Source organism: Pocillopora verrucosa, chromosome 5 (assembly GCF_036669915.1).
Source record: "Pocillopora verrucosa isolate sample1 chromosome 5, ASM3666991v2, whole genome shotgun sequence".
NCBI classification, from domain to species: Eukaryota; Metazoa; Cnidaria; class Anthozoa; order Scleractinia; family Pocilloporidae; genus Pocillopora; species Pocillopora verrucosa.
The window spans coordinates 13,428,392-13,446,310 of NC_089316.1; the positions used below are offsets into that span (position 1 = coordinate 13,428,392).

The 17,919-nt window shown below is 38.4% G+C and overlaps 1 protein-coding gene across 5 annotated transcripts; it reads right to left on the reverse strand.

Annotated features, from left to right (window-relative positions):
* Nucleotides 1-3,486: 3,486 nt before the first annotated feature.
* On the reverse strand, nucleotides 3,487-14,882 carry LOC131784465 (protein Wnt-8b). 5 transcript variants are annotated; one of them, XM_059101274.2, is made up of 7 exons: nucleotides 14,747-14,876; nucleotides 13,619-13,691; nucleotides 7,800-7,959; nucleotides 7,061-7,097; nucleotides 6,522-6,678; nucleotides 5,316-5,584; nucleotides 3,487-4,717 (listed from the first exon to the last, which is right to left on the reverse strand). In XM_059101274.2, exons 3-7 carry the CDS (start codon nucleotides 7,865-7,867, stop codon nucleotides 4,241-4,243), a joined length of 1,008 nt encoding a protein of 335 aa, XP_058957257.1. In that variant the 5' UTR covers nucleotides 7,868-7,959; nucleotides 13,619-13,691; nucleotides 14,747-14,876; the 3' UTR covers nucleotides 3,487-4,240. The 5 variants fall into 5 exon arrangements, with proteins under 5 accessions (XP_058957257.1, XP_058957255.1, XP_058957256.1 ...); XM_059101272.2 differs by having other exon boundaries at nucleotides 13,551-13,691; XM_059101273.2 differs by lacking the exon at nucleotides 13,619-13,691 and having other exon boundaries at nucleotides 14,747-14,882.
* Between the last annotated feature and the right edge of the window lie 3,037 nt (nucleotides 14,883-17,919).

A 17,919-nucleotide genomic window follows, 5' to 3' on the forward strand; every position in this document is an offset into this window, starting at 1 on the left:
CCAAACGGAAACTAAAATAATTTGCCGCCGGAGTTCCCGTGCTAGGACAACGCAAATTTAGGTGATTACACATTGTTTTTCGGCAGAGGACAGCTAAGAAATGTGCACAGATTTAGATCCTCTTTGCCGTCGCCGCCTGTTGTGTTCTACTTGAGGTCCCCACCACAACTACGATGATAGCACTGCTGAGGCACGTACATAGTGCTTGCCTTATTACGAAATAAAGATTACTGTATTGTTTCAATTGTTCAATTTTCATTTAGTTTCCGCTCAGCACTTTATGACTTTGTACTTTGCCTCTGATTTAGCATCCTCGTTTGCCATCGACAGCATGACTCGCAGCGTTGTACGGGAAGTTAACCCCTTTCATGAAAAAATCCGTGAGACTCTTAGTGCAGTCACAGCAGGCATTTAATGGTGAGACAAGAACGAAAAGAATGGCGGCTATGAAACCAACTGGCCACGCAATAAGAAGCAAAATGATCAACCAGATTATACTCCATAGTAGGCTGCACAAAGCGTCTATAACCTTCGCCATTTTCTCCTCTACTGACTATGACTAAGTTAAGCGGTGATTCTGCAATTCAAATAATTGAATTAGAACTGAAAAAATCATTATTATAGGGACGCAAGCTCTTAGCTATAGAATGGTTAAGGTATTGTGCGTATTCTTCTCTCCAACGTATGGAGGTAATCACCCTCTGAATCCTCGCTGCTAATCAAGTCGCAGCCCACAGACCGATCACAAAGCTATGTAATTTTTTAACTAACGCCATGAGCGAAAAAGGAGCGGTTCAAATGATTAAGTTCCTCGACTGCCAAGTTTCCTGCATCGGAGAGACTGTTTAGAACCTCGACTCAAGATTGAGGCATAAACACGAATTAGCGAGGATGACAGGTGATAATAACAATCAGTGAACAGCCTCGACTCATGAGGCACATTTAGTGATCGGAACTCTGCTCAATATTTACAACCTAAGTAAAGAGCTACAACTAATAATTGACTTTGGAATACGGACTTTTTGCCTCAAGGCCACCGTGACTGATATTACGTAATACATATTTGAGGTGAATAACGTGACAAGTTTCCCTGTTGTCGTGATTACATGAAATAAATTTACGACTTGTTTTTTTCAAAAGAAATTTAGAAACATGAATTATGTAGTCTATGTAGTTTACTGCTGCCAGCTTCTCGATAATCGACGCGGAAAGAAGAGTAAAAAAGCGTTGAAGTACCACCAGTTTTGGAGCTTGTTACCTGTTCTACGGTACATGGAATTTTCAAACAAATAAATTCGGACTCCTGAAACAAGAAGCTTAAATTCCACACTACTTGACTGCTACCAATTTTAGTCAAAAATAAACATTTTTAAATTTACTTACACTCAGTTTTTCCTTTCTTCGGTTAATCGTTGTCCTTTGGAGAGAAAATAATCTATGCAAGATCACAGGAATAGACCACTTTGAATTTTTAACGAAAGCTGGTTTGTCAATCAAAATAACAAGCACTTAGACATCTACCTGTTGCAGGACTTGTGCCATAGTTTCTATGTTGTAATGGGGTACCTTACAACTTCACATAACGAAACACGAACTGGAAGTGCATGAGCGGCGCAGTCAGAGATGCGTGTTCTTCGATGTATTTTTTCGTGATGTACCAAATGGTTCTATTTAAAGCCAGGTGCTCACTAGAGACGCTAGTGTAAGCATAAACATAACTATAAGGTGTTCTACATGCACTGGTAGGGATCAGCGCGGGACGGGGCCACGAGACTTATATAGGTGCGAGAAAACCAATAAACATCTCACTGAGTATTAGGATCAAAGTAGAGCAACAGCCGAATTATCGGATTTCAATCCATAGTTCGACTCGGAAGGAAGAGGATCTGTGATGTCCGTGTGCTTGGGCGACTGAAACTAATCGCTAAGGAGGAGGGGTTGTGGTTAAGTCTTAGTCTAATGGTGTCAATAATGAAGAAGGGAGCCCGAGCGGTGTTTAACTCTGACAAGGTGTCATCTTCCGTCAGATCAGATTTCAAAGTCGATACTTAGTTGTTTCGCGAACAAAATCCGTTTATGGTGGTTCCCTGGTATTGCACTGTGCGTCTTGTTTTTTCCACAATAGCTTGTGTAAATGGCAAATTAATCGAGCGTGTTCAATTACGTGTAGCAGAGTGGTCTGCTATCGATGAGAAAAAATTAAGTTTTTTTCCCCATTCAGGCCTCTTAAGATTATCTTTATCGCGATGGTTTCAAATAAAACATTGGTTTGATGGGGTTTGGCAATGAAAATGCAGCAACAACACCAATCTGAGTGCGTGCGGTAAGTCAAATTCTTGTTCACCTGCATTCAGCGAAATAGCGATCTAGAAACGTCTTTAATTACTGCATTCAAACGACCATGTCCTCCGGTAAAATGTTTCTCTGAGCACAAACAAAAGGCACAATAATCAAAAGCTTTAGATGCTTTAAATTCTGTTCATAGGCTGCATTGAAACTTCTCTTTCAATCATCGAACTTCGTGTGTTTGTATTCATTCACTTTTTTCTCCGCGAATAATTCGAAAACCAGCAACCTTCTAAAAACCATTATACATAGACTATTGCATTGCATAGGTTATACAAACGCCTAAGGAAAAATGTCGATATACATTGCGGTGATTGAACTGTTCTTAAGTCAGCTCTAACGATTTGGTTCTTTCTATTGTAGTTTGGCGAGATCAGTTTTCTAATAGGTATGACAGTTATTCATCGTCTGTGAGAGGAAATGAAGCGCATCCATAGGCATTCAATGCGTATTGTCATTCGTGATATAACCAAAATTGATTCACCGTAGACAACTGCGTAGCAAAGGTTAGCTTCGACACCCAATCTGGAAGACTGAGCATCTTTAAAATTCTTTTTGCAGTGGTCATTGTAAGTAAACGATACATCGGGGAAAAAGATGAAGCAAAAACAAAGATAAAAAGACAAATAAATGAATAAAAAAAGGAACATCATCTAGCTGAAGTCCTCGTCATAAAACTAAAATTATTTGTAGCCGTCAGTATACTAACAGACTCTGAGATCAAGCACCTAAGGACTCATTGAGATCACGCACCTGAGGACTCACTGAGATCACGCACCTGAGGACTCACTGGGATCACGCACCTGAGGACTCACTGAGATCACGCACCTCGGGACTCATTTTGCGGCCAATATCGTTCCAAGAAGTCTGGCTTAATGTCATACTATCTAAAGATTTGATTTTTATCCCCAACACGCGAATCATTGTCCAGCGGAATTTTCATATGTTACGTGGTAGATGACCAATGTCCTTTATTGAACACACCAGATCTCTAAAGTCAAAGGAGCAATTATGGAAATTTTAAGGAAAATCATATTTCAGTCTTCTCTTTCCTGTCAGTCCTGGTCTAGCTTGCGAATCAACCCTTGTGAGGTGTAATCCTGTAATCATAGAGAAAAATCCAGAGTTTTCTGATCTAACTTCAAAGTTTATTTGTCTGTGTTAAAACACCTTACAGCGCATGTAACATACTGAACTATCTTACATTAATTTAAATGATGTGAAATAACATCGGCGAGAAACACTTTGATCACCGCAGCAACATATACACACTGCCTTAAGCACGAAAAAAGATAAGTTTTGTCTAGAATTCATTTTCGGTAAGTTTGATTGCTAAACTCAACTTTTACAAAGAACTGCCAAAATACTCCTTACTTTTATAAGCCAATTGTGAAATGTGCTATGTTATTTTAGTTAAATCTACATTTTTGCCAAAATTATCCCTTATGAGGAACGAAAACTTCCTACGTGCTGTAATGAGCATACCACAAAATGTTGTGTTTAATATTATCAATGCTTTTATATCGTTCAAACAAGAGCAATTCTTCCGCATCCAAGACTTTCCGAAGTCTACTTTCCTCGCGAAACCGAGGCAATCATTATGAGATCGAGTTGTCCACAGGATTCGAGGGTATAAGTGCAAACCATACCACCAAATACACGGCCAATCACATTATTATTTACACAGTTGTTATATTGGCCAATATTTTGGCAAGAAAGAAAAAAAAACTAGAACTTTTTACATGACGTGAAAACCTGTATCTTTATTTGAAACGAACGGCGATTTTGATGGAAAAATTCACGGGAGTTTTCCTGATGTGCGTCCTTTGTCTGTTAATACGGAAACGTAAAGTATTGCGAACAGCTCGCATTTCAGTCATGTGCATGTGCAGTTTTATCCTCTTGAACAAGTCGTCACAGAATATCTCTCTGAGCACATCTCGCATTTAACAGTGCAGCACCACACAAACTGACACTTGCATTTTACAAGCTTGTAATGTTCTTGTGTCTGATGCCACATTTTGCACGAGTTGCACAGTGATTTGCATTTAGTCGTGGATACCTCGTCGCTTCTGCATGTTCTCCCCAACATTCCCGGGGCACCCACACTGTCGTTCCTTAAGCAGTAATCTGGGGACGAGTCGAGATAGACCAACTTTCTTTCTCTTTTGGAGACAGCTCTTGTCTTCTTATGAATTCGTTCTTGTAGCTTGTTGTTCTCAAATGAAACTTGCGTGGCTCTGAAATAAATTTCCTTTAGTTTTGATCCGATAGCGTTGAAGTTCACCAACCGTCTCCAACACGTTTTCATACTGCAGCTTCCTGTGACTCCATGACATTTGCATTCTTTTTGCACACTCGAGCGAACAATCTGTTGGTTCAAAATAAGCGTGCTTAAGCATCTTTGGACCCAACCTCCCTTCTTACTTCAGATCACGAGTATCTATGGTTGCTGGCCTATATTTTCCCGCGCAAATATCAACCAATCACAGTCTCTATACGAAGTATAATCGGTTGACTCAGATCGGAAAATCTACCAGTAGAACTTTGATCACCTTTGGACTCTTGATTGACACATGTGAGTATCCAACCCTTACAGCCCAGTCGCCACGTCTCCACAATAAAGCGGATGTGAGACAAACGACTACACTTCATATAGAGAGTGCATTTACCAAGGTGACATACTGTGACCACTTTAGCAGTATGAAGTCTGTTTAGATTTTATATTGGAGCCACTTTTAAAGCGAGATTCCGCAATTCTCCGAGGTCTTTATTCAGAGAACAAATGGCATGTCCTCTCTGTACTGTGAAAAAGAATTCTGTAACTTTGATATATTTCGTTCAGCTCCCTTACGGTAGGAGATTTCATCCACCGAAAGTTAGGAATTCAACGCAAGCAAAAAATAAAAGGTGTTACACTGGCTCGATATCCTGATTGAGGCAATACAAAAACAATTAAATTAGCATACCTTCCTTCCTACTTCATTATTATGAAGATTAAAAGCCGTTCGAGCATCATTTCCGTTTTCCAGTCTATCGATGAAGCGCCTTGTCTCCTTTTCGCCATATCTGATGTCATCACTACACCCTCCCCACTGCCAATCATCTGTAACCCGTCGCTGTTTCTTGACTACGGCGCACGAGCATCCGGGGATCTTTCCCTGTCGGCACTGAAGCGTGATTTCGTGAGTAATGGCGGCAGAGCTGATGGCGTGGATAAACGCGGTCTCCCTAGTGGCTATAAGAATATAATAACTGTTAGAATTCGAAAGCAAATTATATCAATCAAACGAGCTAAGCCATAATGCTAAGAATAAATGTTAAATTGTATTTTAAAATATTATGGTTTTGGTAGTGTTTGGTACAGTTTAAAAACTGAGAATGTCCTTTTAAGAATCGTATTTAAAGTATAAACCAATCAATAAACGCTTGGAAATCAAGTCGAATGCCACTCACGAAAGATGAAAAGAGGTGAGAGGATGAAAGGTATGTGTCTTTGTTCAGGGGTCTCCTAAACATTTCTAAGCATCGATGTTAAATTGTGTTTTAAAATATTATGATTTTGGTGGTGTTTGGTACAGTTTAAAAAATGAGAATATCTGGAAAAACAAATCCTTTTAAGAATCGCATTTAAAAGTATAAACTAATCAGTAAACGCTTGGAAATCAAGTCGAATGCCATTCACGAAATATGAAAAGAGGAGGGAGGATGAAAGGTATGTGTCTTTGTTCAGGGGTCTCATAAACATTTCTAAGCATCGATGTTAAATTGTGTTTTAAAAAATTTAAAAAATGAGAACATCTGGAAACACAAATCCTTTTAAGAATCGTATTCAAAGTATAAACTAATCAATAAACGCTCGGAAATCAAGTCGAATGCCATTCACGAAAGATGAAAAGAGGAGAGAGGATGAAAGGTATGTGTCTTTGTTCACGGGTTTCATAAACATTTCGTTACGAAGACTCAATCTAATTTTTTCCTGAAGAAAAGCGGCCAGATTTATACCGAAAGCTCCAGAAATATAATCATAAATTCAAGGTTTACTTTTATTCCCTCTCTGGAGAGATCGTGGGACTGGTGCCAAACCTCAAGCATGGACTTGAAATTCCAAGTCTTCGTTAGGGTCTCCTTTGGGATTAAACAAGGTCGGCTTAACGACACAAAGATCGGCTTACCATACGGTAGAGTTGTTTTAACGAAGATGGGCAGCTCTCTGAAAATTTCTTTATTATTCAATGTACAGTTCCAGATCTCGTTCTTGAATTGATTTTCACATTCCTGCAATCCACGTCGGCCTCCTTCCTTCACGATACTCGACAATAATTTGAAAGCCTAGTAAAGAAAAAACACACCAGTTACATAAAGAACGATCAGGAGAGTTAATTATCAAATTTACTGATGACAGGTTTCACTTTCACCAATGACCAATAGAAAACAAAGTGTGATATGTCTAGTTAATGCCCGACTCTTAGCAAGATGACAAATGAGGCCTGGATACTTTACGAGCAATCGGAGTCATCGAGTACCCCACTCGTGTCATAACAAAACAAAACGCATGATTTGTCAACAACTATCCATTGTTTACTGAACAAGTTTGCGCCTCTGTTGCGTTCTTTAGCAATAAAACTGAGTTTCATGTCAAATGAGCAAAGTAAAGGACTTAACCAAAAATTATTGTAAGTTGTATGTGGATAAAGCAACAGAGTGAAATTACCTCTTCCCCTTTACTGTTGCTCGCGCTTCTTTCAGTTCTGTTAAAAAAGAATGCAGCAATCAAATATTTGTAAAGGGATCATACGTGTTTTGATTCTTTGAATTATTTGTTTAATTGTGTGTCAAAGCAAACAGCACCTTCGACCTTAAACTGATGACATAAGAACATCTCCAACATATTTCGACAAAGGATTTTCTTCCTGTGATGAAAATGCTCGTAGAAGTGTATCAAAGGTGTTAAAAACAATTTCGTTAAGCGTTCCTACTCAAGTTAAAGACAGATTATAATCCCCTAAGACGACTATAAAAATGACCACGCAATTTGACCCGGGGTTATACACAACTTTTCAACTTAAATCGAACGAACATATCCTGGTTATGTAATAGTATTACTATAGCGAGCTAATACAGAGCCGAAAGTCTCAACTTTAAGTAGATGTTTCCTCTTTCAAAAAGCGGACTTTCTGTGTATAGTGTATTCGCTAACTAGTTCGTTTTATCGCCTCTACCTCGCCACAATCATTGAACCGTTTACTTCCCAAATATTTGGACATAAGTTTTTTAATTTAATTTAGTTTTTAGACTCTTAATTTACGAATTTTGCGCAAACAAGGTAGCTTTTAAGAAACGCGATCTCTGAGAGTGATCTTGACCGCATGGGGCGAAGTTTCTCGATGAACAAATCCGCCACGCTTTGGCAATTACCAAAATAAGGGTTAATTCTTCTTGATAAAACTCACCTGGCAATACACAGTCTTTCCGGTACACAAAGAAATAGAACAAGCCATATTGCTGTAGATAGTTTCATGTTGTCTCTTGTAACCTTGACAGGCAAACTTGGTCCGTGTTAGTTTCTAAGATCAATCAATGCCGAACTTATTCTGTCCTCTTTCAGTCGGGCTGCCAAAAACAAATAACCTCATTAATAAAACACGCTCACAATGGTGCACAAGTCACTTATGCTAAATTTCTCTTAGGTGGGTGTTAGGTGTGAATGTCGGCATCGACGTATGAGGTGCGAGCCTTTTATAGCCAAATCAATATTACAATAGTATTGTTATCTCATTATAATTCATTAAATCTCTGATAATCTTCGACAATTCAGACATGATTTGTTCTATGCTTGGCTGGCTTGTGATGTGATGTTAGCCGGTGGCGAAGTGAATTTCAGCTGCTCCGCATGCCTGTCACTTGCACAACCGAGGAGGTCGGTTTTCAGTACTTATCTGAGGTATTCAGTTGGCTAAGCCGTAATTTAAGAAAGCAACTGCGCTGGCAAATTTGCATGAAGCTGATGCATTGGCAAAAAATCTAAAATTCTTTTGAAGGTCTATAAATACCATTTTTTTGTAAATTTGTGCGTTGCAACGAAGCGACGAAAATTGGCGAGCCTCAAAGTCTGCATTCACTGCACACTTGTGAAATAGTAAAAGCCACTTATGGGGAGGTTAAGAATGATGTTTACAGCAAACTGAAAAATTTGAGTGTAATTTGCTCACGGCTGTCTTTTCACTAATATGGAAATATTTGCAATTCTAGCTTTTAGTGCAAAATATATTTTGTAATCGATTCTTGACAGAGTTTGTCCTGAAGTTTATGGGAATTTCAGTAAAATGTGTTAAAGTTAAGTTTTTGCATTTTGCCTTTGTACTGTATTGCCTGGAATATCAAATACATCGTGCTTCAACCGGTTTATTAAATGACGATCCATTTTCCACTCCTGCTATGTGTTTATCGATCTCTATGCTGGCTAAACTGAAATATGTTATCAAAACTGTGCCGACTAAGAACCCATTTACACCAACGCGTAAACATGTCTTAAGCGCGGTTCAAAATTCTTTTCTTCATAATAGCTGCCTACACTGAAGCTTGTCGGCTTCAAATTTAGCACTTTGAAAAATACAAGTTAAAGACCGTTTGGAAATTCAGTTTTTCAGTTCTCTGTCGGTGATTTTCATTCAGTCAAAACCGATAACATATTTTGCTGGTGTGAATGGGGTTTAACCTACTGACTGTCATGAACGAACTGGTGAGCACTACATAAAAATTACATTATTTTACTTCAGAAATACAACAGGAGTTTGAATTAAAAAATTCTATAATCTTACATACCCTGATTTAGTGATAATTGCCCTAACCATCACTATACCAACAGCTTTTTCATTACGTTCCTCTTCACTTTCGCCATTCATAACACGGAAAATAATGATCTGGTGTTGCCCTCGGCCTTCGCAAATTACACTCTTCACGAGCGCCGTAACGGCGTGGAGCTCACAATCAACTGCGCGTCACTGAAAATACTTGAAAATTTTCCAAAACAAAAAACAAAAAAAAGCGAAATTCTTTCCACAGAGTCTTTAAAAGTGATTGTTTCGTTACGATTGTAGATTTGAAGATGCATTCTTTGCGTAGGTAAGCAATTTTGAAATTGGATAAGAATAAGCCTCCAATATGTGGATTTGTTTCAGACATTCTTTAAGCGATATCTCGCTAAACTCTGCTAAAAAGAGACAACAAAGACAGCCGGTGTTCACAGAAAAACAGGTTCCATCTTATGCATACAAAAGTGGGCCGCTAATGACCAGCGGCGCCTTTCATCAAGAGAATAATATCACTATTAAAATTTTTTAAGTCGCCAATACTAAATAGAAATTTATTGAAACACACTTTCAGGAGAAAACCATTAACTATAGGTATAATTTACTTGTCTTCATTTTTAAGTGTTCGGCTCTTAAATCGCAGGAGCTAATTGGAGCTTAAGTAACACCTGTATCCGGCTTTCGTTTATTCGTCCTTTTTCGCCCTAGTTAAAAAGCTTAACAAAGCACTTACGCTGTATTTTATCTCTTTAGAAATGTTAAGTAGATCATCTTTTGGCGTGATATTCAATTATATATTCAAGTCTCATCGAAGTTCGAGTTGAAACGGATGTGATAGAAGTGAGTCAGTATTTGAGGAACGCCATTTACCGAAGGTGTTCCGAATAGGGCCAACGTTTTACAGATATAAACAAAAAAAACTTTAATAATTTACGTGGGCACATAAAACTTTTGCAAAAACTCCGGATACACAAAGTTGACCTTTTACGTGTAAAAACCCTCTTCTAGAAGTAATCAATACAAAATTTTTTCCTTTGATATGTCAACATATTTTCAACAAGATAGGCCATGAGAAAGCAGAAAATATCATGTAGTTGATATAACACCCTTGTGGATAACTGTTGGTGATATTTTCTTATGTGATACAACTAATATAAGAAATATATGGAAAACACTACGGACGACTCGTCGTTTCTAAGGGCCTATGTAGTTGCCAGTCTACTTCTGAGAAAAATAGGTCTCTGGTAACAGGAAAGAATAAAAACTTTCGCTTCTTGCTCCGATGGAGAAGGAAGGGAAGCTTTAAATATCGAAAAACACTTGACACCACAAATTCTTCAAACCTCAGTTACCATATCTACACGATTAAACGCCGTACACGGAGGCAAAATTAACAATACACGCCGTCCTCGAATAACCACCGTATCCAATCAGAGGAACGAAGCACTTTTGCGAGGAATATAAAGAAAAACAACTTCTAGTATGGTACAACTTAGAAAGCAATACTAACCATGGAAACTCTCATCAAAAGAGCGATACACTGAAACTTTTAACGAGTAGCTATGTCACAGAATATTTACAAATAATTTGCCGTTGTTGAGTTAGAAAAAAACGCCGCCCTCGAATAAACGCCACTCTCCTTAAACGCCGCCTCGGAAACTTAAACATTTGATAATTGCCACGGTGTTTAATGGAGTAAATACAATGCTTCTCAGTGAGTTTTCTCCGCCCCTCAAAGAAAATTTTAAACTAACTCCCCAAATCGAAAATTGAAGTCTACCCTTACCAACGTTCCTGTGGAGGAGCACTTCAATATTGCGATGCTTAAATGAAATCTTGCTTAATAGGAACCAAAAATATGGTAGGCTATCGACATTTTTAGATCTACAACCTCGTCGAGCTCGTCAATCGTCGCTATCTTAACTACGATACACAAATATGCGAAGTAATTCGGCATCATCAGAGATTATGAAATTGAAATTGATGAAAATTTGATAAACAGCCATAAAAAATTTCGAGAAGCTGACATATGACTACCATTTATAAAAGTAAATCTTTTAGAATTATTCACTGATAGCATTACCTATTATAGTGGGTCATCAAGGTCGGCAATCTCGAGTTCAAGCTTGCACTTAAATCGCCTTTGGACGCATTCAAATATTTTATACATTATAACACAGTTGAATCTTGTTACTTAATTACGCGCTCCATTGGAGATAAATTGGTTTTAACAACTGAATTGATACATAAATTAGCCTCTGTAAAAGAATTTCTACAGCTGATGTTTCGAGCGTTAGTACTTCGTCAGAGCTAATAAAGGAATTGTGGGTTGTGTGTGGTTTACATACATAAAGATGGAGCTATGGTGTTGGTGGAAACATTGGGAATAAAGAATAGCGATCTAAAAGACAAGTTCATGTTCAAGAGTTTGAGGCTTTCCAAACTGCCTGGATATAGGGGAAGGCCGCAGACTGCTATTTGTTGCTTAGAATGATTTGAGAGATTAAAGTACCTAGCAACTGGTTTGTATGCGTCTTTCTCACTCCTTCGGAGGAAGCCTGGGCTTGAAATTCGATGGTTCTTCTCAGTAACAACTCGCCGTCTAGGCTTAAAACGTATGCGTAAGCCTTTCACATACAGGTTTCAAAATCTAATTGTAAGGCACGTGAAATCAATAGTGCGATTAAGTAATAATGCGACGCAGTTTCTTTGAGGGTTAAATCAAAAGGTCGAACATACATACATATGTCAAACATACATGATTTACTGTAAAAAAAAACAAACAAACAACAAACAAATGTTTGTTTACGACGTTAAATCGATAAAAGACTAAGCATGACTAATAACTTTTGCCCAACAGCAGCACCTAGCACGCATGTCTCTGCAAACAATTTTATGTCCGTAAACTTGTCCGCATTTGCTAATCACTCAATAATTTCATAGCCACGAAACATCCATCACAGACTGAATCATCCGCAGCAAGCAATTTTCGGAGCTAAAAGGCGCGCGCACTCTTACAAAGCATTTAGTAACTTTTCCAGATGACCGATTCTTTAAAATTTGTCAAAGGTTACAAAATATTAATTGGGCCGGACGACAAACTTCTCGCGAAGTGGTATGTTATTATTACTTTTTAAATGAAACTTTTAATCACTTATATTGATTTAGAAGCTTTCTAAAATTTTCCTCCTCGGGCAACGAACATAAAAGGAAGCGGGAAGATGATCGATAGTCAAAGATTGATGGAAGCAGACAATCAAACAGACAGAAAATTACTGAATGAATTAACAATTATCAATTTTGTTTCCACAAGTTTCTTAATCGGATGTAATCCATGGGCTATTTTTAAGTGGTTCTGTCGAAAGAAAGACTTAATGAAAGCCATTTGCCTTTAAAAATTGTTCATACGCTGAGTAAAACGATGCTCGCGAGAGGACTGAAATGAGAGTTTGAGGTTCAGTGGGCAGTGCTACAAGATCTTCAATCAAGAAAATCGTTTTACTAGTTGCTGGATAGTGGCAAACACTCTGACATAAAAAAATCATAACAGTGACATAATGAAAAGTATTTCAACTTTTAATCAACTTGCGAATTCTTTTTGATCCTCCTTCGTATTAGCGGAGCTCGTAGCGTGCATAAAGCATGCGAACAGCGTGGCACCACATCCAAATAATTGATCTAAAAACCCACCAAGCCTCAGTCAGTATGTCCTTCCGTTCTTATCACATACTTCTGTGCGACAAGATGAGCAACGCAGGGTATGAAACTTCAACATTGAAATATTTTTTTCTTTGGGACTTCAAGCCTTCAATGAGCAAACTCTAACTAATATCTCTCCTTATCGTTTCTTCCTTGGAAATCAAGTAGCTGGGCAATTTAAATTGTAGTAAGCTAAAACAATTTTTTGAGAAACGATGAAATGATATTCTATTCCATATTTGAATTCCAAACGTTCTCTGAAACGAGTCAAATCAGATAGTCAGGTACAGATTTACAGGTAGAAAGTAACAGTTTCTATAAATAAAGGTTCTTGTTGAAGTCTTTTAAAAAGCTTAATCCTATAAATCTCATATAAACTAGTCTCCTACTCGAGGATTAAGAAAAACCATTCGAAAATTGTCTTCAAATGCATTAGAAAGTCCACTACGAACTGTACTGCTCAATAACCAGGCTTCTCAAAGAAGACGCACCAAGTCTCACACCTTTTTGGGCATCTCTTGATGATCTGTTTGAACAATTACGAGCTACCCAAATATGTATTTTTGGCTCAAACAATCAGTGTATTTTTTAGTAGTCCAAGTAACCCTTGCCGAGTTAGAAAGGGGTGTTTTTTTTCACTAGACATTGGGAAATATGCGTGAAACCTAAAGAATGAACTTTTTCGCTATTTACCTTTCAGACAAAGTTTCTTTTAATACCACAGTGCGCCAAATTCTGTCTCGCCGCAGGATTTCACTGACCTGGGGTGAAGACCGTTTGAATGTGGTACGTGATAGTCTGTGTGCACTCACGTTCGCAAGAGTACCTCTTGGGCTGAAAATATTACACGTCCAAAACATTTCAGAATTACCAGTCTACGATTAAGGTTTGGCTAAGTCTGAGGAAAATTTTTCAGTTAACTAAAAGCTTGAAACCCCGAGATCTTGTCTGACCGCTCTTTTCTTTGCTTAAATTCATACTTGACCCAGCTGTCGAAACTGTACTTGTTGCAATGGAAATCCCACATACGCTGCTGCAAATTTCCAAGTCATTCATCAGAAAAAAAACTTGAAAAATAGCTTGCTGTTCAGCTTGGTATTCATTTCAGGTAAAATTCACTTTATGAACACAAATCAGGCCGTCATTTCCCATGTAAACGAGAGATACATTTTTCCCTATTGAGGGGTCGTATGAGAAGAGAGAGGTGAACTATTTTTAACCCTTTAATTCCCAGAAGTGATTGACTTCTAACTTCTACCTAAAATATCCATACATCATCATGCAAACGGGTATTGAGAAACCTCCAGCTTATGGGGTAGTTGTTATCTTGATCTAAAACTAAATTCTCCTAACTGATTTACAAGGAAATGTGTGGCAACTAGAGAGAAGAATTAACAATCAGATCTTAGGAGTTAAAGGTTTGACTTTGTGAAGGCAATTTATTTGCATACAACCCTTTATACAAGAGCAAAAAAATAACAATAAACCTACAGGACTATGAAATTTGCAGCAAGGCCAAATCAGTAAAGGAAAGCGAGTGCTCTCGTCAATTTTGTTAACGATTTCCATTTTCGAACTCCGCGTCGTCATTTGGTGCAAAGGGAAATGGTGATAAGTCTTTGAGTTTAGTTGCCTCTCAGTGACTCAGTTAAAATAACAACAAAAGCAACAACAGCAATAATGGCGACAAACTGAATAAAATTAAGGAAAAGTCCTCGACTGTGACTTAAATTCTGCAACTGTTTCTTAAACGCCACTAACAACATTACATTTCATTCGTCTCAACATTCAAAGAGAGTCGGCATCATATGATCCTAAACATAACCATCGTATTCTACTATCAACTTGAGATTGTAAATGAAAATTCAAATTTCTTATTTGCCACTGACCTTTTTTTTCTTAGACAGGTTCTTCAAAACATATAAATAACAGTAACACCGCCTCAAACCTCTAAGCACATCTGTTCATTAGTTATTTATACTCAAGTGCGATCTCAATTCTTCAGCGTCTGCATTTGAGTCGCGCGTGAGAGAGGAATTTAATCTACTTAGTTAATTCAATAAAAATGAGTTCCACGTTGTGGTTTGGCTCGTGTTCTTGATTCATCGCTGAAAGATTGTGGTCCCAATAAAAAGGAGGAAATCGATCAAAACCCCCTTAAACCACTCAATAACGTTCGACAAAAAATATTGTAATGCAAAGATCTTGAATTCATTGTAATATCCCCCAGTATTAGCTCAACAACCACCTTATAAAAATTGCAGTTGTCATCAGGCCCTCTCGGATTAAGTAGCTCCCACCATGATTGACACAAATTAATTAACGCCAGAATAACTAAGAGCACGTGCCATCGAAATTAAATAAAGGAGCCACTTCAAGATTTGTTCAGCTGTCTAAAAAGTTCAAATTTGTGGTTGATAATCCGCGTCTTCACCGTCTTCCTCTTGCTTCTGCAACACAACAATCCATTGTAGGACCAGAGGGTATCTCTGTGCAACTGATTTTCTTCGAGCCCCTCAGTTAAACGTGACTGAATCAGCTTTGAGGTCGATGATATAAGCCGTATAATGCCGGATTTCTGAGTTTAAAGAGACTTTGCATTCCCGAGCGTCTGGATTTAAAAGCAGCCTTTGAGTAATCATTACTACGTGCATTTTCTCATGTTTCCTCCATATGAAACAACGGCAAACTATGATTGCTTGCTCTGACGAAGGGATAACAATCGAAATATCCAGTTCAAGAAACTCCTTACTTTGACCAATTTGTTTTTATTATCAACCCAGTTGATAAAACAAAATTATTTCGTTTGAACTCTGTTTGCAATTACTTTTACAGTATATGTATCCAATTTATCAGGAGGTTTTTAATTCGAGAAATTTCCTTTGACATTAGAATCCAATAGGCTGATCAAGATGGTATAACTTTGAACATTACGTTGTAGCACGTAAGGTATAATTGACAGCTCTAAAATTTGGAGGTGTTTTACCAATTATATAAATTCATTTCTGTGGAATGAACATTTAAAAGGGTTGTAAACTGAACAACGTTATCCATTTGGTGCTTGAGTCTTCCTTTTCTTGAAAGTTTCCACTAAAATACAATAGCAGGAGATCCATGCGACAGCGGACCACTGAAGCAATCTTTCGTCAAAACGTGCCAATCCAGCATTGGAATTCCAGTCAATCACAGTGAGCAGAACAGTTTATAAGGTGACACGTGCAGAGAAATAGGAAGAGAATGTCTGCAGCAAGCTCCTATGGCAGAAGAAAGCACCTAATGCAGGAGCATACCCAGGATAATTACGTTGGAATGCATCGAGTGACATACAGAAAAAATCCTCCTCGTTTTGCCTTCCCTGTTTACCTATATTGTGGAATATAAAGTTGGCATCTACTCATAAAGTGTGTCCTACAAAATAACTCAGAAATTGTACACTTATCCGGCAGCTCATCGCATGACCACATGAGGATCATCAATTTTCCATTCAAGAAGATCTGACTAACGATAACCACGAAGTTACTTGATGAATTCCGACGCAACAACACATATTTCTGCTATGGGAGACACGTGGCAAGCTAGGCAATTTCACTAGGTCTATCGTGACAAACTGCCTGTAAACTACGAACATACTGTCTCCATCTGTCTCTGTCTCTGTCACTGTCACCTTCAGTATCCTTGTCACAAACAGTGTCTCTGTCACTATTACTAGAAGTGTGACTGCCACTGTCTCTCACTCTCTATGTTACGGACACTGTCTCACTTACTTTCACTGTCTCTGTCACTGGCACGATCCTTGTCGAGGTCACTGTCTCCTTCACTGTTATTGCGTCTACCACTGTTACTGTCACTATCTTTGTCACTGACACTATTTCTTTCATCATCAAGGTCAATGTCTCTGTTATTGTCATTTTCAAAACCACCCTTCCTGTCACTCTCTCTGTCACTGTCACTTTCATTCTCATTGTCAAGGTCACTGCCAATGACTCTCCCCGTCACCCTTTCTATCACTGTCAGCGTCACTATCTCTTTAGTGTAACTGCCACTATCACTATGCCTGTCACTGTCATTACCACTACCACTACCACTACCACTGCCACAGCCACTACCACTGCCACGGCCACGGCCACGGCCACGGCCACTGCCACCGCCATAGCCATTGTTACTACCACAACCACTGCAACTGCCACTGTCTCTTTCTCTGCCACTCTCTGTGTCACTTTCACCATCAACGAGACTGTCACTATCACTGCCACTGTCTCTATCTCTGTCACCGTCTGTGTCACTGTCAATGTCACTTTCACCGTCACTTCCACTGCCTTTGTCAATGTCACTGTCACCACCACTCCTCTATCTCTGTCACAGTCAATAGAGTTGTCACTGCACTGCCACTGTCACTGTCACTGGCTCGGTCGCTGTCACTGTCACTGTCTCCTAATCTTTCAGCGTCACTGTGAATGTCACTTTTTTAACAAAAGGTTATTATCACTTCAGTGCAACTGTCTCCGCTGTATCTATCACGGTCAGCCTCACTGGTTATGTCACTGCCGCTGTCACCGTCTCTTTCTCTTTTAGTTCACTTGAACAGGCAAGGGCCAATTCGAAGAAAACAACAACACGATGCCTCAGCAAATGTTTTACTATAATGTCAGAGAAAGTAAATTCCTACAAGAGCGAAATAATAATAATTACAACATAGACAAACTACCTAAAAGCCACTGCAAAACGAAATTAAAGAAAACGATGAAAATGAAGCCGCTTACCAAATGCTGAGGATAATTGGGGTTATTAGCTGGGGAAACCGAGAAAAAGAAAAAATCTTTTGCTACGAACACTGTTTCACCGATAGACACGAAAAAACTCTGGTAAATAGAAAGGGCGAGACAACAAACTATATAACAAAATACCAAAGAGCAAAAAAAAAAAAAAGTAAACAGTGACAAGTAAGTGAGGAAACGAAAACAAAGGGAAAATTTGCCTCAACAACACTCTTCTGTCAAGGTAACTGTCTCTATCACATTTTTTTTTTAATCTTTTTAAAATTTTTTTAAAATTTTTTTTAATT

Excerpts from the sequence above, each read along its gene's own strand:
- LOC131784465 (XM_059101273.2), bottom strand. The coding sequence starts at position 7,867 with ATGAAACTATCTACAGCAATATGGCTTGTTCTATTTCTTTGTGTACCG. Across the intron at positions 7,098-7,799 it reads GAAAGACTGTGTATTGCCAG|AACTGAAAGAAGCGCGAGCA; the intron begins GTGAGTTTTATC and ends CTTTTTTAACAG. Across the intron at positions 6,679-7,060 it reads GCAACAGTAAAGGGGAAGAG|GCTTTCAAATTATTGTCGAG; the intron begins GTAATTTCACTC and ends TTTCTTTACTAG.